This window comes from Vulpes lagopus, chromosome 10 (genome assembly GCF_018345385.1).
Source record: "Vulpes lagopus strain Blue_001 chromosome 10, ASM1834538v1, whole genome shotgun sequence".
NCBI classification, from domain to species: Eukaryota; Metazoa; Chordata; class Mammalia; order Carnivora; family Canidae; genus Vulpes; species Vulpes lagopus.
In genome coordinates this window covers 73,014,182-73,036,020 of record NC_054833.1, presented here as the reverse complement: position 1 = coordinate 73,036,020, position 21,839 = coordinate 73,014,182, and the positions used below count along the sequence as shown (strand labels likewise).

General features: G+C 36.6%; 1 protein-coding gene and 1 pseudogene across 4 annotated transcripts in view; both read left to right on the top strand.

The window, feature by feature from the left end:
* Positions 1-19,168, top strand: part of EFCAB7 (EF-hand calcium binding domain 7) — a 46,839-nt gene extending 27,671 nt beyond the window's left edge. For 3 of the 4 annotated variants that reach the window (XM_041772006.1, XM_041772007.1, XM_041772003.1), the window contains 6 exons: positions 1,735-1,892; positions 2,526-2,659; positions 9,357-9,505; positions 15,730-15,939; positions 17,849-17,956; positions 18,943-19,168. In XM_041772006.1, the coding sequence (XP_041627940.1) occupies positions 1,735-1,892; positions 2,526-2,659; positions 9,357-9,505; positions 15,730-15,939; positions 17,849-17,956; positions 18,943-19,017 (834 nt within the window). In that variant the 3' untranslated portion in view covers positions 19,018-19,168. The remainder of the gene's footprint in view (positions 1-1,734; positions 1,893-2,525; positions 2,660-9,356; positions 9,506-15,729; positions 15,940-17,848; positions 17,957-18,942) is intronic. The other variant, XM_041772004.1, reaches the window with a different exon arrangement.
* Positions 19,169-19,494: 326 nt separating this feature from the next.
* LOC121500925 lies at positions 19,495-20,296 on the top strand (annotated as a pseudogene).
* Positions 20,297-21,839: the final 1,543 nt, after the last annotated feature.

Below are 21,839 nucleotides of genomic sequence, written 5' to 3'. Positions count from 1 at the left end.
TTTATTTTATGAGGACTACAAAATACATCTGCTACACAACAGGAATACTACTATTCAAGGGCTTACTGCAATATCATATTTAATCTTTATATAGGTCCAATGACAGATAAACATTTCCCTGATGGAATGTTATATAAAAGTCTTTATTGTAGGCTTGCTAACAGACGAGAATAGTTATAGGCAAGAAACAAATAAAATGACAGAAGTTAATGTTTTGATGAAACTCTTCTTCAGAACTGACTACGAAGTTAAGTTCAAGATAAAGCATTGTCCAAATAGCTTTTCCCATTTTGTTTTGGATAAAATTACTTTCTTATGATATTCCATGTATAAAAATGTTAGTACATAGCAAGCCTATAATAAACTTTGAATGAATTTCTATTTACCCTTTTACTATATTGGCTTCTGTTTTTCTGTAATATGTCATATTTACAAAGGATTTTATTTTCAGTTTTAGTTTCATAATTATTTTCTTTAGGAAGAGTTTTGTGCCCATGGAAGGCTTTGTGTTTGCCATCCACAGTGGCAATTCAAGGTTATATGTGGAGATAAGGGAAGTTCTTGGGATAACATGTCATAAGAACAGCAGGAACTGCTTTTCACTCCTGGATATCAGTCTACATCTGGCCAATTTACAAGATTATATTCCCAAGGAGGGATTTGGTCATTCTTTTAGTCTTTGAAATGACCCTGGTTTTATTAGATTGTGTCTTGTATCAAGATAGGATGTGGTTACTTTAGGATGATTATGGTTCCTCGAACTTGTGAGGACAGAAATAGGGCTGAACCCAGAATTCACATAAGCAACTTTTATTTTGTGTATGAGTCCCTGGGATGATCCAAAATACATCTGTGTTTTGAAAGTTTTGGGACACAATATTAGATAAAATTTTGTAGGGTGATTCTGTGCTGAAAGGCAAATAGCTATTTCCTTGGCTATTACACATGATTAGAAGATGCTTAGATTTAATGTATTTGACAGAGATGACCCCTAGGTTTTATAGGAAGCTGTTTGGTTGCAGAATGCACCTAGAAGGTCCACAGAGAGATGCCATTATGCTTTCTTTTATGAAACAGTAGAATAAAATGTTCCTTATACAAAATTCTTGGCACTCATTATAAATATACTGTGATAGAAAAGAATTTTGTATAAGGTTCAGGTTTATCTGGGATTCTACCATCTTTTATAGTTTTATAGTCCATATTGCATAATAATTAGATTCCAGTGCTTGTGTCTACATGACTGGACTCTTAAACATATGGGTAGCTCATACAAATAGAGAACTCTTTGAAATACATTTAATTTTTACTTTTGGTTATTGAAATTTGATTTATAAGTCATTTTTTATATTTGTTTTTTTCATATTTTTATATTTGAATCAAACTGGGGAACTGTAACTCAAAAATTATTCTGAGATCTCTCTCTTTGCTACCTGTTGAAATCGTTTGTATCACATGTTTTTGAAGATTATTGGGAAGATTTAGAAGTTATATAACTTCTTACCTGTTATAGTATTAGGCGTTTGTTTTTAAAATATATTACAAACTACATCTAATGGTCTTGTGCTAGGGCTACCTTTAATAAAAAGATTTTGAAGCCTGTAAAAAATTGATAGAAGCATAATAGAGTTGGTGAATATTGATAAATTACTTATAATACTTCTGTTTCAGAAGAAAGATAAAAAATCATTAAGACTAATAGTGGTGGTTGTTTTTTAATTCTTTTGAGAAAAGGTATTTGGTTGGACTGGTGAACTAGGACCTGGAATTTACTGGTTAATTCCTTCCACAACTGGCTGTAGGCTAAGGAAAGAAAGAAAACCAATAACTGAAGAGGCCCAACTTGTGTACAGAGATGAAACAGGGGAATTATTTCTTACAAAGGAATTTAGGTAAGTTTTGTTTGTTAAGGTTAGGACTATAACATCTAGATTGGTTATAGATCAATTGCCTATCCACCCCCACCCCCAGATTCTAATTCAGTAATTCAGCTCATTCACTGGGCATCTGAAAGTGACTTTCCATTCACGGGTCTGGGATTGCCATTCATTTCTGGGTTCCACACATTTGGCAAAATAACTTTAGTCACACATGTATAGATTTCTACCTGACTAGACACTGCCTTAGGAATAGACCCTGCTAGTTGCACTGTTAACTTAGATAACTGTCAAATATGAAATCCAAATGGTGGTTAGGTGGTTCTCTCATACCCTAGATATATACGATAATATCTGGAAGAAGAAAAAGAAAAAGAAGGAGGAGGAGGGGGAGGCAGAGGGGGAAGGACGAGAAAACCGGAAGAGAAAGTAGAAAGGAAGGAGGGAATTACTATTCATTGAGTTCTTACTATGAGATACTATGAGATACTATGGTTCTTTTTAAACCTTGTTTATCTCATATTAGACTGAATAAGAAATATATCTAGATACATTTAAGTTCACAAAAATTGTTTTAATGCCTTAATATTACTTCCTTTTAGTCTAGTTGCCTTGGGGACAAATAATTTCCTATCTTTATAATTTTAGGTCAACTTTATCAGATATATTTGAAGTAATTGATTTAGATGGAAATGGTCTTCTAAGCCTAGAAGAATATAATTTTTTTGAATTGAGAACAAGTGGTGAGAAATGTGATGAGGATGCTTGGGCTGTCTGCCGAGGTAAGCACTTATCTTTTTCTTGTCTTTTAGGTTTTATTTATTTGAGAGAGAGAGAGGTACGTAAGTGGGAGAAGGGAGAGGGACAAGCAGACTCTGTGCTGAGCTCAGAGCCAGATGCAGGGCTCAATCTCCATGACCCTGAGATCGTGACCTGAGCTGAAATTGAGTCAGTCACTTAATCCACTGAGCCACCCTGGCACCCTACACTTTTCTTTTTCTTAGTGGATATATTAAAAATCTGTAGCATCCTTTCATCATTAAGAAATAAAATATAGGGATCCCTGGGGGCGCAGCGGTTTGGCACCTGCCTTTGGCCCAGGGCGCGATCCTGGAGACCCGGGATCGAATCCCACGTCGGGCTCCCGGTGCATGGAGCCTGCTTCTCCCTCTGCCTGTGTCTCTGCCTCTCTCTCTCTCTCTCTGTGTGACTATCATAAATAAATAAAAATTAAAAAAAAAAAGAAATAAAATATAAAACTATGAAGATAGAATATTATTATGGCAATTAGGACAGTTAAAAAGTAATAGCATTGTGGGGCACCTGGGTGGCTCAGTCTGTTAAGTGTCGCCTTTGGCTCAGGTCATGATCCAGGCAGGCTTTCTGCTCAGTGGGGAGCCTACTTCACCTTCTCCCTTGCTTTCCTTTCTGCTCACACTCTCCGTCTTTCTCGAAAATAAATAAAGTCTTAAAAAAAAAAAAGGAATAACATTGTGTATAGACCATAAAGATGTAAACATTTGTTTTCCTTAAATTGATAGTTATTGTAATATGTAAGTCAAAAGAAAATATCAATTACTTAAATGTAATTTCATTTTTAGCCCTTGCTCTTTGGAACTTAGAATGAAAAAAAACTTTGTCCCAGCTCTTTGATACTAATAGGATTGAAGTTGTCAAGAGCCCCAAACTGTGCCCAGGAGAGGGCAGCAAAGAACTAATAGGCTAGGGTTTTATTAAAAATTAAGCAGTTTCAAGGAAGTTCTTTTTTTAAGATTTTATTTATTTCAGAGAGAGACAGAGATAGCGAGAGAGAACACACACAAGTGGGAAGGAGAGGGAGAAGCAGGTCCCCTGCTGAGCACGTGGGACATGATTCTAGGATCCCAGAATCATGACCTGAGCCGAAGGCAGATACTTAACTGACTGAGCCACCCAGGTGGCCCTCCACGAAGTTCTTTATATATGTTAAGAATTCTTTAGTCTCTTGTATTTGAGCTGAATTAAGAAAGTACATGGAGGTATAAAAACTAAAAATACCAAGCTGGGCAAAGAAAAATACTGAGAATGAGACAAATTCTGTTATCTCTTAGGAGAAGTCTGGGAAGAGGGTAGGACTTGTGTATTTAAGCCAAGGACTGAAAGATCAAAGGGAAAACCAAAAAGCCATAGCCAGCTATGGATCACAGAGTAAGAAGGCCAGAATGCAGTCAGGAGGCAGATTAGCTCACATATTGGTGTCATTGGGGTAACAATGTATCTACTCCTTTGGTTCTTAAAATGGTCTAAGCTTGACAAAATCAGTGAGCCAGGTGGGAGTCTGCTAAATCTATCTATCTAAACAGCAAATAAAGTAGAAGTGTTATTAATACAAAAGTTTTCAAAAATATATCTCTTTTTGACTGAAAGTTTATATAGTATAATCAGGAACAAGAAATAAATATTGATTTATATTATTAAGCTTTGTTTTTTTTAATAATAAATTTATTTTTTATTGGTGTTCAATTTGCCAACTTACAGAATAACACCCAGTGCTCATCCCGTCAAGTGCCCCCGTCAGTGCCCGTCACCCATTCACCCCCACCCTCCGCCCTCCTCCCCTTCCACCACCCCTAGTTCATTTCCCAGAGTTAGGAGTCTTTCATGTTCTGTCTCCCTTTCTGATATTTCCCACACACTTTTCCCTTATATTCCCTTTCACTATTATTTATATTCCCCAAATGAATGAGAACATATAATGTTTGTCCTTCTCCGATTGAGTTACTTCACTCAGCTATTCAACATAGTACTGGAAGTCCTAGCCTCAGCAATCAGACAACAAAAAGACATTAAAGGCATTCAAATTGGCAAAGAAGAAGTCAAACTCTCCCTCTTCGCCAATGACATGATACTCTACATAGAAAACCCAAAAGCCTCCACCCCAAGATTGCTAGAACTCATACAGCAATTCGGCAGTGTGGCAGGATACAAAATCAGTGCCCAGAAATCAGTGGCATTTCTATACACTAACAATGAGACTGAAGAAAGAAATTAAGGAGTCAATCCCATTTACAATTGCACCCAAAAGCAAAAGATACCTAGGAATAAACCTAACCAAAGAGGTAAAGGATCTATACCCTAAAAACTATAGAACACTTCTGAAAGAAATTGAGGAAGACACAAAGAGATGGAAAAATAATCCATGCTCATGGATTGGCAGAATTAATATTGTGAAAATGTCAATGTTACCCAGGGCAATTTACACGTTTAATGCAATCCCTATCAAAATACCATGGACTTTCTTCAGAGAGTTAGAACAAATTATTTTAAGATTTGTGTGGAATCAGAAAAGACTCCAAATAGCCAGGGGAATTTAAAAAAAAAAAAAACCATATCTGGGGGCATCACAATGCCAGATTTCAGGTTGTACTACAAAGCTGTGGTCATCAAGACAGTGTGGTACTAGCACAAAAACAGACACATAGATCAATGGAACAGAATAGAGAACCCAGAAGTGGACCCTGAACTTTATGGTCAACTAATATTCGATAAAGGAGGAAAGACTATCCATTGGAAGAAAGTCTCTTCAATAAATGGTGCTGGGAAAATTGGACCACATGCAGAAGAATGAAACTAGACCACTCTCTTTCACCATACATAAAGATAAACTCAAAATGGATGAAAGATCTAAATGTGAGACAAGATTCCATCAAAATCCTAGAGGAGAACACAGGCAACACCCTTTTTGAACTCAGCCACAGTAACTTCTTGCAAGATACATCCACGAAGGCAAAAGAAACAAAAGCAAAAATGAACTATTGGGACTTCATCAAGATAAGAAGCTTTTGCACAGCAAAGGATACAGTCAACAAAACTAAAAGACAACCTACAGAATGGGAGAAGATATTTGCAAATGACGTATCAGATAAAGGGCTAGTTTCCAAGATCTGTTATTAAGCTTTGAATAACAAGATTGATAATAAAAAGAATATTATTTTTAGGAAGATATAATCATCTTATAACTTTAATGATACAATCTTTTGATTGTCTATTGTTGGTATTAGAGCACATTCAGTAAGAGTGAATCATAATTAGAATTTTCTTAAGGTAAAGTTTCTGATAAATAAAGTTTTAGTTTAATTAAATTGGGGGAGCCTGGGTGGCTCAGTTGGTTAAACATCTGACTCTTGAACTCAGCTCAGATCTTTGTCTTAAGGTTGTGAGGTCAGGCCCTGAGTAGAGTCTACTTAAAAAATAATAATTTAATTGGTAGAATTGATAATTATCATCTTTTTTTTCTTGTCTTTATTTATTTGTTCATGAGAAACACGGAGAGAGAGAGGGAGAGGCAGAGACACAACACAGGCAGAGGGAGAAATAGGCTCCATGCAGGGACTCTGACGTGGGACTCGATTCCAGGTCTCCAGGATCATGCCCAGGGTTGAAGGCAGCGCTAAACTGCTGAGCCACCGGGGCTGCCCGATAATTCTCATCTTTTGAGAAATTACTATATACTAGTTCTAAGTACTCCCTCTCTCTCTCTCTCTCTCTCTCTTTTTTTAGAGAAAAATGGTAGGAGAGGCAGAAGGAGAGAGAGAATCTTTTTTTTTTTTTTTTAAGATTTTATTTATTTATTCACGACAGACACAGAAAGAGAGAAGCAGAGACACAGGCAGAGGGAGAAGCAGGCTCCACGCAGGGTGCCCAACGCGGGACTCGATCCCAGGTCCCCAGGATCACACCCCGGGCTGAAGGTGGCACCAAACCTCTGGGCCACTGGGGCTGCCGGAGAGAGAGAATCTTATGCCGACTCCATGCCCAGTACAGAGCCCAGTGTAGGGCTCAATCTCACAACCCTGAGATTGATGACCTGAGATCATGACCTAGCTGAAATCAAGTCAGATGCTTAACCAAGTGAGCCACCTAGGTGCCCCCAGTTGGAAGTACTTCTATATACATCAGCTCTCTGAGGTATATTCTTACGCTTGTTTTGCAAATAAGGAAACAGAATCAAAGAGGGTAAAATTAAAAAAAAAAAAAAAAAAAAAAAAAAAGAGGGTAAAATTTCACAGCTGAGTTTCACACCCAGGCAGTTAAACTCCAGAACCTTGAATACTCTGCTGCAAAAAATTCCTCAAGACTGGGTTGACTTAAAAAATGATTTGGAGGGAATGTCTCCTTCATCAGCATTGAACTATTGCAAATAATTGGACTTTTTTTAAGTTCCGAAGATTTTATTTTTCTTGTCTTACATAATATTAATTTTATCCATCCTTCTCCATGAAAATGAGAAAATGTATTATTTATCTGGAAGATCATTTTAATAAACTTTTTTTATACTTAAAGTTACCTTAATTTTTATTATTTTTTATTAAGACTTTATTTTTAGAGCAGTTTTAGGTTTATAGTAAAGATTGCATAGATCTCCCATATATTCCTTCTCCACTCTCTACCAATTTCCCTTATTTTTAACATCTTGCCATTAGTATGACACATTTGTTAAAATTGACGAAACAATACTGATGCATTTTTATTAACTAAAATCCATAGCTTATATTAAGGTTTTATTGTGCTGTACAGTTCTCTGGATTTTGACAAATATATAATGTCATGTACTTGCCATTACAGTATCATACAGAATAATTTAATTGCCCCAAAAATCCCTTGTGCTCTACCTATTCATGTATCTATTCATCCCTTCAAACCTCTGGCAACCACTAATCATTTTACTGTCTCTCTAGTTTTGCCTCTTCAAGAGTGCCTTGTTGTTGAAATATCATGCAGTATGTAGCCTTTTCAGACTGGCTTCTTTCACTTAGCAATATGAAAATTTCATACTTAGACATCTTTTTTTGGCTTGATAGCTCATTTCTTTTTAGCACTGAGTAATAATTCCATTGTATGAAGGTACCATAGTTTGTTTATTCATTCACCTATAAAGACATGTTGGTTATTTCCAATTTTTGGCAATTACGAATATAGCCATGTGCAGGGGCACCTGGGTGGCTCAGTCAGTTAAGCATCTGCCTTCAGCCCATGTCATGATCCCGAGGTCCTGGAATCAAGCCCCACATTGGGCTCCCTGCTCAGCAGGAATGTGCTTCTCTCTCTCTCCCTCTGCTGCTCCCTCTGCTTTTGTTCTCTCTCGCTCTCTCTCTCTCTGTCAAATAAATAAATACAATCTTTTAAAAAAAACACTCGTGCATATTTTTGTGTATATATAGTTTTCAATTTGTGTCAATTCATTTCAATTTAGTGATTGCTGGTATAGTAAACCTATGTTTAACTTTAAAAGAACTGCCAAATTGTCTTCCAAAGTGGCTGTACCATTTTTTATTCCCACCAGGAATGAATGAATTCCTGTTGCTCCACATCCTCCTCTGCATTTGGTATTGTTAGTTTTTTGGATTTTAGCCATTCTAATAGGTGTGTATCTTGTTTTAAGTTGCAATTCCTTAATGATGGGATCTTCTCATATGCTTATTTACCATCTGTATATCTTGTTTGGTGAGGTTCAAATATTTTGCTCATTTTTTGATTGAAGTGTTCATTTTCTTATTTTTGAGTTTGAAGAGTTCTTTGTATATATTGTATACAAATTTTATTAGCTGTGTTTTGCAAGTATTTTCTCCCAGTATGTGGTTTGTCTTTTCATTCTCTTAATCGTGTTTCTCACAGAGCAAAAATGTTTACTTTTAATGAAATCCCACTTAACTATTTTTCCTTTCACATGTCATGCTTTTGGTTTGTGTGCTTTTTAGCAAAACACAGAGTCACCCAGATTTTCTCCTGTTATCTTCCAGAAATTTTATAGATTTGTACTTTGGCTTTATGACTCAGTTAATTTTTGTGAAAGATGTAAGATCCTTATTTACATTTATTTTTTTGCCTATAGATGTCCAGTTGTTCTAGCACCACTTATTGATAAAAACTATCCTTCTATCCTTTCTCCTATGAATTGACTGTTCCTTTGTCAAATATCAGTCCTGTATATTGTACAGGTCTATTTCTGGGCTCTCTATTCTATTACACTGATCTGTTTGTCTAATCTTTTGCCACTACTACACTACCTTGAGGACTATAGCTTTAAGAACGTCTTGAAGTTGGATTTTTTTTTAAGATTTTATTTATTCATGAGAGACCGAGAGAGAGACAGAGACAGAGAGAGAGGCAGAGACACAGGCAGAGGGAGAAGCAGGCTCTATGCAGGGAGCCTGATACGGGACTCAATCCCAGGTCTCCAGGATCACACGCTGGGCTCTAAACCGCTGAGCCACCTGGGCTGCCTGAGCATCTGACTCTTGATTTCAGTTCAAGTCATGATCTCAGAGTCATGGGATGGAGCCCTACATTGGGGTCTGTGCTTGGCAGGGTTATGTTTCTCTCTTTCTCTCTCTCTCTCTCTCTCTCTGTCTCTCCCCCTGCTCTTGCATACACACACTCTTTCTGAAATAAACCTTTTAAAAAATTAGGTAAGAAAGAAGCTTTTGGTTTTTTTGACAGACAATTTTGATACAAAGAAGAATGAACTAACAAGACAAGGCTTTATGGATCTAAATCTAATGGAAGCCAATGATCGAGAAGGAGATCCTCGTGACCTTTGGGTAACTCTACACTCAATGGGCTACAATAAAGCTCTGGAATTGACAGAGGTAAAGCAATCAGAAAGTTTTGCAGTGGGTTTAATGTCCATAATAATTTACTTTGTTAACATTTTCTTGACACATGACTTTTGAATTGGGCACTCAAATCCTTGAACTTCAATATATGAATAGTGAGTGCAGCAATGTGTTTCTGCTAGTTTATGTAATTAAGTTCCTGTTCTTACCTAAAATTTAGTTACTGCCAACATTTAAGTAATTCAGGAACAAAGGAGTTTGAGTATATGAGATGCAGAAAAAAATTGGTAATTAAAAAATTCTGTTTCTTAATTGGTGATGGCTATTTTAGTTGCTAAAGTCTCATTTCTATAGGGAATTCTTTGTCCTAAAGAATAAAGCCTAAAAATAAGGGGAATGTGTCTGTATAAGAATTGGAATTCTGATCTTTTGACAAAAAATACTCCTTGGATTAATATTTGTAAAACACTTGGGATGGTGCTTGACTTATATATATATTGCGTATATATTAGCTATTACTATTAAGACTTGCAGTAAGCCAGAGAAATAATAAAAATGAGGCCTTACTTCTTAAATTCTGTATTTGGTGTCAAGTTTAAAATAAAGAACTAATGAGTTTCACGCCATGCATCAGATAATAGTACATTTGTTGTTTATATACTTAAAAATAGTATCTGTCCTTTCTCCAAATACATCAGCTCAGGAGGATAATAGTAGTAGTATCAACAAAGTGTATTGAGACTTTGGTTTAAGACCTAGCTTTGACATCATTCAAAATCTCTTTTAAACCTCTTTTCTGAGAAGTTCTCTATAATTTTTTTGCCATTTTAAAAAATAAGAAGTAAATAGTTACAGTAACTTTTTATATCCTACTTTAACCGAACAGTTCAGTGAATCCCACATTCTGACTATGGTGCAAAATTAACTTCAAATCTTTGAATAATACTGTATCTACTACACTCCCTTAGCTTAATAAGAGAAATTAGTTAAGAGCAATTTAAGACATTTTACAGCATTTACTGATGTCATTGGCCTTTGAAACCATAGGCAAGAAGGATTTTTGAGATAAAACTCTTTTTTAAAAGATTTATTTATTTATTTGAGAGAGAGAAAGCAGAAGAGTGCACAGGGAGGAGGAGAGGGAACTTCAACAGACTCCTTGCAGAGCCCAGAGCCTGACTGGCGGATTGATCCTACAAACCCATGAGATCACAACTCGAGCTGAAACCAACAACAATTGGACGGTTAACCAAGCAAACCACCCAGGCACCCTTGTTTGTTTTTTTAAAAAAAATTTTTTTAAGGATTTTATTTATTCATGAGAGACACAGAGAGAGAGAGAGAGGCAGAGACACAGGCAGAGGGAGAAACAAGCTCCCTGCAGGGAGCCTGATGTGGGACTTGATCCCAGGACTCTTGTTCTTTTATTATTATTTTTTAAGATTTTATTTATTCATGAGAGACACAGATTGAGAGAGGCAGAGACACAGACAGAGGGAGAAGCAGGCTCCTTGCATGGGGAGCCTGATGTAGGACTCAGTCCCAGGACCCCGGGATCATGCCCTGAGCCAAAGGCCAACGCTCAACCAGTGAGCCACCAAGGCATCCCTCCTTGTTCGTTTTTAAAGGGTACCTGATCAGAGGGGGAAAAGAAATCCCCCTTTTTTTTCTATAGCATTTTTAAAAAGTTATTCTAAAAGCATACTAGCTATTAGTTTATATATTTTACTTATGTCTGAGAAAGAGCCACAGTTTCGTCATTTGAGTGTATCTCATGGTAAGGAAAGAGGTTTTACAAGAGACTAGGCAACTTACTGTATGTCAAACCTAGTGTTATTTTTCGTTTCTTTCTTTCTTTAGTATGAGACCCATTAACAAACAAAATTTAGTCAGGAGCATCCAAATTTAGTCAGGAACATCCAAAAAGTCTTCTTAGCATAGATACTTTTGGTTTACAGAATAATAGTGGAGACATTGTCCTAATTCAGTAAGGTTTATAGAGTTGTTGGACTGAGAATGTTACACCAGCAGACAGTAATGCTAGGAGAAAACAACAATTCACAATTAACTAATTGGTATAAAAATGTTAGGTACTTTCCACTAGTGATAGGAATGTATATATGTGGTAACATTTGATTTAAAGGATTCGAGTAGGGGGAGGTAGCTCGGAGGGATGCATGAAAATAGGTTATGGGGATTAAAGAGGACACTTGTGATAAGCACTGGTTGATGCATGGAAATGCTGAATCACTATATTGTACTCCTGAAACTAATATTACACTGGTTAACTATACTGGTATTAAAGTAAATATAAAAACATAAATGGTTCATGTAAGACCTGAAGTTGTTCTGACTGATTTAGTTAATGCTTATAATTGTTCTAAGACAAGGAGGCTATTCAGTTAAGATATTAGCTTTAATTTGCAGTGATTCTTTGATATGTGCGATTTTACTGAGTTAATATACCAAGAGCATGACCTGACATTTTCATATTTGAAAAAAATAAAAGGTTTATAATAATCTAGGAAGAATCGGTCTGTAGTCTTATGAATGTGTTCCAGTTGGTTTGAATATTGAGTCTTTTGCTGAGAGGAATTTGGAAACCTTCTGTGGTACTTTCTTGAATCATGTATAATGTAGGTAAATCTAATGTCTAGGTGAATTCTAATTTGATCCCACCTATTAAATTAATAGATATGATGTCACAAAGAATAATCAAAGTATCAGTTACAGTTTACATTTTGGGAAAGGACTTAGGATTTTTGGAAATCTCATTATTTGAATGGTTTTAGTAGACCAAGACAAAATTCCATTTATTTTAATTATTCTAGAATTTATTATGTACTCTCAGTTTGTCTTATTTTTTCCCTCCATAGTCAGGCATAACCAGTCATTTTTACTTTATTTTTTCTTATTAAACCCTCTAATTCAGTCTTCAGAATTAATAGATTATCCATTCACTGTATCAACCTCTGAAGGCTATCAAAGAGCAACATAACTTCTTTATTGTTCTTACTACAAGAGCATTGCCTCTATTTCACCATGACTTAATAATTTGTTCCTTTATTGAATATACAAAACACATGTCTAGTTTCTCCCTCTTTTTTCTATTTTTTTTTTTTAAGATTTTATTTATTTATTCATGGGTGACACAGACAGAGAGGCAGAGACACAGGCAGAGAGAGAAGCAGGCTCCATGCAGGGAGCCTGATGCGGGACTCAATCCTGGGACTCAATCCCGGGACTCCAGGATCACGCCCTGGGCTGAAGGCAGATGCTAAACCACTGAGCCACTCAGGGATCCCCTCTTTTTCCTATTTTTTAAAAAGAATTTCATTGTGTAAATTCCTTTTACAATTCAGAACTGGGAGAATTTTACTTCTTTTCTTTTAGATTTTGAGAGCTATGTGATATCTTACCTCAGTTTTGTCTTGCTAACAGGTAGCTGAGAGCCAAATTTTGTGCTAAATATAAGTATCATGGCCTAAGCTGGGTTTTATTATTACAGTCTTCCTCATCTTCCTTACTGTATATTGGTAATTCTGCAATTAACAATTTATAATGAATAGTATTCTTGCTTATAGTATCCTTCCTATACTATCCTATAAATAAAAGATCAAGCCCATGAACAGAAAATATAATGTAGTTATAGGGAAGCTTTTTTTAGAGTAGATAAAGATTTTTAAAGTTTTAGAGAACAGGGATGCCTGGGTGGCTCAGCAGTTGAGCATCTTTCATCAGCCCAGGGCGTGATCCTGGAGTGCCAGGGTCGAGTCCCACATCAGGCTCCCTGCATGGATCCTGCTTCTCCCTCTGCCTGTGCCTCTGCCTCTCTCTCTCTCTCTCTCTCTCTGTGTGTGTCTCATGAATAAATAAATAAAATTTTTAACAAAGGCCTTTTAAGATTTTTACTTTCATAAATCTTTATGTATTGATATTCTTTGATTGAATAAAAATGATAACCAACCCTTGAAAAATAGCAAAATACCAGAATCTGTTCAATACTGAAAAAATAAACCTTTAAAATTCCATAATCGGGATCCCTGGGTGGCTCAGCAGTTTAGCACCTGCCTTTGGCCCAGGGCATGATCCTGGAGTCCTGGGATCGGGTCCTGTGTCGGGCTTCCTGCATGGAGCCTGCTTTTCCCTCTGCCTGTGTCTCTGCCTCTCTCTATGTCTATAATGAATAAATAAATAAAATCTTTTTTTTTTTAAAGACTTTATTCATTTATTCATGAGAGAGGCAGAGACACAGGCAGAGTTGCAGGCTCCATGCAGAGAGCCCAATGTGGGACCTCATCCCAGGACTCCAGGATCATGCTCTGGGCCGAAGCCAGGCGCTAAACCGCTGAGCCACAGGGATCCCCAGATAAAATATTTAAAAAAAAATAAAATTCCATAATCATTCTTATAACTATCATAATCTTTTTTTTTTAAGAATTCTACATTATAAAATATTTTCACACATATCACCTATTAGATATTTCCAACAACCCTTGGCAGAATATATACTATTTGTTCCCATTTTTTTCAATGAAGAAACTAAGCCTCATAAAAGTTAACTAACTTCTCCAGGTCACATAGCAAGCAAATGGCAAAATCCAATTACAAACCCAGATCTTCTGCTTTCTAGTCCAATGATGTTTCATTTTACTGTCTCTCTTATAAGAGTGACTTTATTGGGCAGCCCGGGAGGCTCAGCGGTTTAGCGCCACCTTCGGCCCAGGGCGTAATCCTGGAGTCCCGGGATGGAATCCCACATCGGGCTCCCTGTGTGGAGCCTGCTTCTCCTTCTGCCTGTGTCTCTGCCTCTCTCTCTCTCTCTCTCTCATGAATAAATAAATAAAATCTTAAAAAAAAAGAATGACTTTATTATTGCCAAAGGTTGGAATCATTAAAAACTTTCTTAAAAATAAAAATTTCTGCTGATGTTCTGCTAACTTCAGACTTCTTTTGTCCCCCAAATAAAAAGATGACCAGCTGTATGTATAAATTCACTATTTATTCAACAGAAAATATATTGGATGCCTACCATGTGGTGAGTCTGTAATAAAGAGGCACCAAAGATCAATGATGAATAGTCAGAATTCTTGCTTTTATGGTGTTTACATTCCATGAAGAAGAATGATAAATTAAATGGAAAATAAAATCATTTCAGAAACATTTGGAAAGAAACAAACCAGAGACCAAACTAGGGAAGAATAATGCGGGGGGACAGGAGATTGGAAGACCCGAGCAACTCTCTCTGCAGAGGTGATCCATAAGCCTCAACCTGAAGATACCCACGTAAAAAGATGTGAATCTTCCAAGCAGATAGAATACTATACACAAAGTCTCTGATGTAGGAAAGAGCTTTATTTGTTCTGGGATCTGGATGATCAGAGTATTGGGACTATAACAAGGCAGGAGGACTTGGTTGGACAGAGAGACAAAGGCTCCTGTGTTGTGTTCACTATCTTTTGGCTATGGTAAAGACTATAAGGGACATTAGAAAGATCCATTTACAAATGCAGAATTCACCTAGATCTCAGATTTTGAAGGTACTTTTACACTAACTTTGAGCTGTACATTTCTTTTTCTACATTCTTTTTGGTGCTCTATATCCATGATTTAAGTTTATAATTGTAAATATAATAATTCTTTTATATTCCCTTGATGATTTCTTTCTGTAGCCTTAAAGTTAGAAAAGGATATTAAATAACTAATATGACATATATTCGTTTTAAACCAAATGGAGGGGTGGTGCTGTGACTTAAAGGAGGTATTACTGATTTGCTTGAGATTATGGTTTTCTTTCCTTTTTTCTTTTTTTTAAAATCATCCTTCCTTTTTTTTTTTTTTTTCTCAGATTTTATTTATTCATGAGAGACAGAGAGAGAGAGAGAGAGAGAGAGAGAGGCAGAGACACAGGCAGAGGGAAGAGCAGGCTCCATGCAGGGAGCCCTATGTGGTACTCGATCCCGGGTCTTTGGATCACTCCCTGGGCTTGAAGGCAGCGCTAAACTGCTGAGCCACCCTGCACTGTCCTGATTTTCTTTCCTTTTCTGTGAAAATTGTTAGTTAACATGCTAACAAAAAGAATCATAGTTTCATGCTTTTTATATTATTTGATTGATAGTACTAAAATCTAAATGTGTATTGAAAAGGACAAATTAGAAGGTACAGTACATCTTAAGTCATTATAAACATATTAATAATTATTTATTTTAAATTCTATCAGAAAGCTAAAGCAAGATTTGTTTTTTCTTTCTTATCAGGCATGTCCATTTATCATTGATATCTATGCAGACAAATGCAAGCCAAGAATTAAAGCTGTCCATATGGAGGCATGCAGTGGGCAACTCGAGAAGGCCATCTGTAAATCTGTTCTTAACAAAGGCAATGCCAGGGTAATGGATGGCTATGAAGATATAATTGTACATACTTATAAGCATGACACCTGGATAACATCAGTTATTGAAAACAAGGTATTATTTATGAGGTGGTTCTCCTCATAACTGCATTGTTTACTAATGTGTTCCATCTTCTTTCTTATTCTATTCTTACATAGTAATTAATATCACATTGTATTAATAATATTTATAATGGGCAGTTCTTCTCTGGTTTCTAATTCAAATTGAGCATCATAATTTTTATGCATTTTTTAAAAGTTTGAGATAATTATATTATGAAAATTAAATATTTTGGATCTCTGAAGATAGAGCATAATCTGGGTACAAAGTAGTTTGTCTTCACACATAATTATTTCAAATAACAGACAGTGGGTTTTAAAGAAATGTAAACAAAGCAAAATAATTCACCCAACTTTTTACACACTTTGAAATATCAGAAATTCTATAGATTGTCATTATTTTATCTAATATATTCCACTGCCCAGGAACTATTTTTATCAAGCCAATTATTGCTAACTTTAGCTACCATCCCTGCTACTTCTGATATTGCAGGCCAAGAGAATACATGCATAAGTGCTAAGGGATACCAAGCTTTCTAGAAACGTAAATTTTCATAAAATCTTAACTCTATATGGCTAGATTTTTAGGACTGTTGGGTTATTTCTTCTAGTTCCTGGGTGAGACTTACATTATTGTTATGCCTACCATAAATTTCTTAAAGTGCTTAAGGTTTGGCTGAGTTTTGAGTCAATGTGAGTACATACTATGTAACTAACTCTTCTAGTCATTATAGGGGCCACTATAAGTGTAATATGGTCTCTGCTTTCATAGGCTGGTTGGGAAGACAAAATTAATACTCTCAAAAGCCAGAGAATAATTGGACGTTATATAAGACTGTTTATTTGTGTAGTAGTTTTACTGTTTTTGTGTTTCTTGTAGTTGATGTTAGTTTGGACCATAGAAGTTGAGGAAGGAGTTATGATGAGGGGAAGGGGACTGTGGTATGGGATTGGAGACAAACGAGGTAGGATTAGATATGTAGAGACAGCCATTAGAAGCAGAGAAACAGTGTAAGTAGTAACATGAGACAGTTAATGTGAAGTGTAGAGGAAAGAGTGGGAACATCCACAATGCAGAAACAGAGAACTTTATTTGGAGAGGAGTATTACAAAGATAAATAACATAGGTTGGATGGGTTCAGATTATATATATATTCTTAAAAATGAGGTAGAGGACTAGGGTCCCCAGCCAGGAGATTCCAATCTTCAAGTGGATCATAAAGCTTTGAAGGGTGATTCCTAAGACCTAGCATGCTTTCCCTTCCATCCTCTACATTTTATTAGAACTAAAAGGGTGGCTGGGAGTCACTATCTTACCAGTTTCTGAGTTCTCTAGTTAGCTATCAATTCTCAACCCTCCATCTCCTTCCTTTCCCTCAAGGAAAATTAAACTTCCCTGCACCAAAATGAATAATATTTTAGAGTTTCCCATTTGCTAGGCTCTTTACATTTATTAATGCATCTACTTCTCACAACAGCCCAATGAGATAAATACTATCTGTATTTTACGCACAGAGAAACTGAAGCATGAGGACGTTAAATACCTTGCAGAAGGTCACATGCTAAGTAGTAGAGCTGAGAAATGAATCCAGGTAGTCTAATGTTATCCTGCCCCTTTGAATTCATTGGGGAGTGCTTGTAGCTTCTTTAGCAAGGGAATACTTTGGTACCTACATTTCTTTCATTGACCAGCTTCATTCTGCCTTCTCTTGCTTCCTATCCATCCTAGAGGCTATCTATTATCTATGATCTGACATCTAAGTATCTCAAGTATTGCTTCTTCCATTAGGTCTTGCTTGCTAACCCAGTCTGAGCTAATGTTTCTGTGTTTCAATAATTTCTGTGTTTCTACTGATTCTGTGAATACCTCTATCATAAGACTTACAAAGTGTTTTGTAATAATCATTTTGTTTGCATTTATATAGTCAGATAATAAAGTGATTATTCATATCAACAATGAGCTAAGTAAAAACTGCGTAAACAACAGAGGACTCAATATATTTGCAGTAGAAGTGGCACCAAAATCTACAATGGTAATGCAGTGTTTTATAATTAAAGCTTTTTCTTTTATCAATTTGAAAAAATATTTTTACTATTAACATTATGACTAAATGGAAATATGAAATGAAGTCGAAAATTATTTTGAGTATGATATTTATATTATTATCATCCTATATTAGGAATTAGGAGATTTGGGGTTTAGTAGAGTTCTATTTGGTTGAATGATTATGAGAGATTCACTTAGCCACTCTGTTCCTGTCTCTTTAAATGTGAAACTAGTATAATATTACCAGCTTTAGATAGTTCACAAGGTTAATGTAAAGATAAAAATAAAATGTACGTGACAGTACTTTGCAGCATCATACAGAAAAACAATGTAGTGCTTATACTAAATGCAATTTTGCTAGTCCAAAATATTTTCATCTACATTATTAAGATTTTCTAATGTAACCTGAAAGAGAAAATGCCTCTAAGTTTCAAATAACCATCTAAGTCAAGAGCCAGGAATAGTTGTAGTTTCTGGTGTTAGCAGAGCTGTACGTTTCTAATTTAGTCAGAGGTTCAAAGGCAGGGATCCTGGAACTGGTGTAGTGAAGGGAAAAAGGAAAAAAAAAAAAAAAAACCTTCTATTCTTATCCTTTCTTCCTCCATTCTGTCCATGAAATCCTAAAATATTCTAGAACCAAATAAAGAGGAGAGATTCTACAGAATCCCAGTGAGGATTTTGGAAAATGCTCTAGGCTTAGTGAGAAAAGGATATTTACTCCCCTTTCCACTGCTCCTCTTTACCCACATTTATATACTATCAAATACTATATTTGAGTAGAATTTATGCTGAATTATTCTGTTAGACACCAGGTCATATTATAGTTCCCCACTAAGGACAAATGGTATAGAATTTTATCTGCAGAGGGATATGTTTTGCATAGGGTCTAGAAATGTTTTCCTGTTTAAAAATTAGCCAAAAATAACAACATGTGAAAGCAAAGTAAAAGTTTTCTATTTTTTTTATATGCAGGTTTGTCAACATGTAATGCCTCTGAATGAACGACAAGAATGGATATATTATTGTGTGTATTCCCTTATGTCTTAAATATCTTAATTCTACTTGAGACTGTCAAACTAAGAATTATTTCAGGGTTAGTCTGTTATTTGTTGATAAACTAAATGCTAATCAATTTAAATGATGTACATAAATATAATCTAATTATATTTATTTTTATACCCATGTTATATACTTTGTTATTGAAATATAAATAAATATAATAATGTTTTTAATGCATGGCTTTCTAATTAATTTAAAGGTAAATCTGGGCATATTTCATTTACCAGCAGTAAATCAAAGTAAAGTTACAGATAAGCTTTTAAAAAGTAATATTCGATGAATTCTACAAAATCATATATACTTTTGGTTTAGTTTTACTCATCAAAAAAAAAAAAAAAACCTCAAGGAAAATGAAAATAGGCCAGCTTCAGCTAGTGCCTTGGGGTCTTACGCTGACTTCTCACTGTTCTATCCCAGGAACCCAACAGGTTACAGACTCCCATCCATGCCACTGTGGTCACAGGCATGTGGCTGTGGGAGGACCTGGGGGCCTCCTGGGTTTTTTCGCTTTCCTCCTGTTGCTGCTGCTGCAGCAGCATAGCTCCTGCAAAACCTGCCTCTCCACCAGCAGTTTCTACCTCCTATTGCACCTCTTTAGCTTTGAGCTGATGCTTCCTCCTCCAACCCCCTCTGGGCCTGCAGGTGTTCAAGCCCTGGAAACTGTTCCACCATCATCCATAGCAGCGGCCATTTGGAAGGCAGGTACAATTGGAGCAACAGGCCCAGAGCTGGATGTTGAATTTACTTCTGAGGGGATTCTTGTCTTAATGCACCATAGCAAAGTAGGTATGACAACTGATGGTAGTGGTTGATGAATGATTTGGCAAATAAAACCTAATTCTGCAGCAAATCACAGATTCAGGAATGATTTCCCTGATGAGAAGATCTCTAACATAAACCATTAATATCACAGTTTTCTTAGAGGCCATACAAATACAATACTGGTGCTCTAGGGAAAATGTATATGCAGTTTCTTCAACTATACAGTCTGCTCTGGTATCATCTGCTCTTTCTTGCCAAAAGTGATCAATAAGATGAGACAGATCAGAATGTAACATAATGACATTACCTCACAGAACTTGGAGCCTTAGCCATCCAGGAGATAGGAAGTCACACTATGATACATGTGTTTCAGTCTACTACATGTGGTAGTAGACATTTTGCTGAATTAGAGCATGCATATATCTTGTAGTACTTGTATGGAATTTCAGCTTTCCTCATGCAAAAGCTTTCCTCATCCATTGTATCCCTGTACTATTCAAAGTAGTAGTTAGTGAGGGACGCCTGGATGGCTCAGCAGTTGAGCATCTACCTTTGGCTCAGGACGTGATCCTGGAGTTCTGGGATCGAGTCCCACATCAGGCTCCCTCCATGGAGCCTGCTTTTCTTCCCTCTGCCTGTTGCTCTGCCCCTCTCCCTCTCTCTCATGAATAAATTTTTAAAATCTTTAAAAAAAAATAGTAGTGAAAGGCGTTCATATTGTTGCTGGTGAAAAATTTTCCTTTCTTTCTTTTGTTGCTGAACTCAAACTTGTCTGTGCACCCATTGTGCAGTAAGCCAATGTCTGAGACCCCGGGTTTTAAGCAAAGAAAACTTTATTATCAGAAGAGCAGCCCACTGAGAAGGCAGGAGATCATTTCCAAAGTTGCCTTCCCTGTTGAGCCTAGGGACAGTTTATATGTTTGGAGAAAGAGGTAAATACATGAGAAAAGGGTGAAGAATTTCTTGAACCATGAAGTGAGAGGCCTTGAAAGAATCTAGAGGTATGCATTCTTCTAGACTATGAGGTGCCATTTGGGACCTGGTATGATCAGGTACATCAGGTAATTTTAAGACAAATGTTACCATCCAGTACCCATTAGGTTTCTGCAGTGGGTAAACAGGGAGTTTGGGTGAAAAAGGCAAAGTTAATGTAATGATTGATCGTGCGTGCATGAGATGAAGAGATGCATAAAACACAAGTAGGGAACAAAATGGGATATAAAGCTAAAATAATCAACTAATAGAAAAATAGTTCTGCTTCTGCTTTTTTTTTTTTAATACTTATTTATTCATGAGAGACACAGAGAGAGGCAGAGACACAGGCAGAGGGAGAAGCAGGCTCCACAAGGGAGCCTGATGTGGGACTCCATCCTGGAACTCCCGGATCATTCCCCAGGCTGAAGGTAGGCGCACTCAACCGTTGAGCCACGCAGGAGTCCCTGCATTCACTTTCAAAACAGGTCCAGGAACCAAGTATCTGGCCTCACTTTCTAGATTCATTGGCTGGACTAATAATTTTTTTTAAGATTTTTAAAATTTATTTATTCATAGAGACACACAGAGAAAGAGGCAGAGATACAGGCAGAGGGAGAAGCAGGCTCCACACAGAGAGCCCGATGTGGGACTCCATCCAGGGTCTCCAGGATCACACCCTGGGCTGCAGGCGGTGCTAAACCACTGTGCCCCTGGGGCTGCCCGGCTGGACTAATAATTAAATAGACAGAAAACATTAACAGGAGAAAAAGAATTTTCATTATATAGATATGGGAGGCTGACAAAGATGTGAAACTCACAGGCCAGTTGAGGCTTATATACCATCCTGAGCAGATGAGAGAGGATAGGAGTCTGGGGCTTCAAAGGGGAAGACAATTCACAGAAAGATAAAAAGAGTGAATGTTGGGTAAACAAATGTTTGCCATGCCATTGTTGATAAGTCTTTCTGATCTAAAAAGATTATCTCTAGTGGGACACCTGGGTGGCTCAGTGGTTGAGCATCTGCCTTTAGCTCAGGTCATGATCCCAGGGTCCTGGGATTGAGTCCTACATCA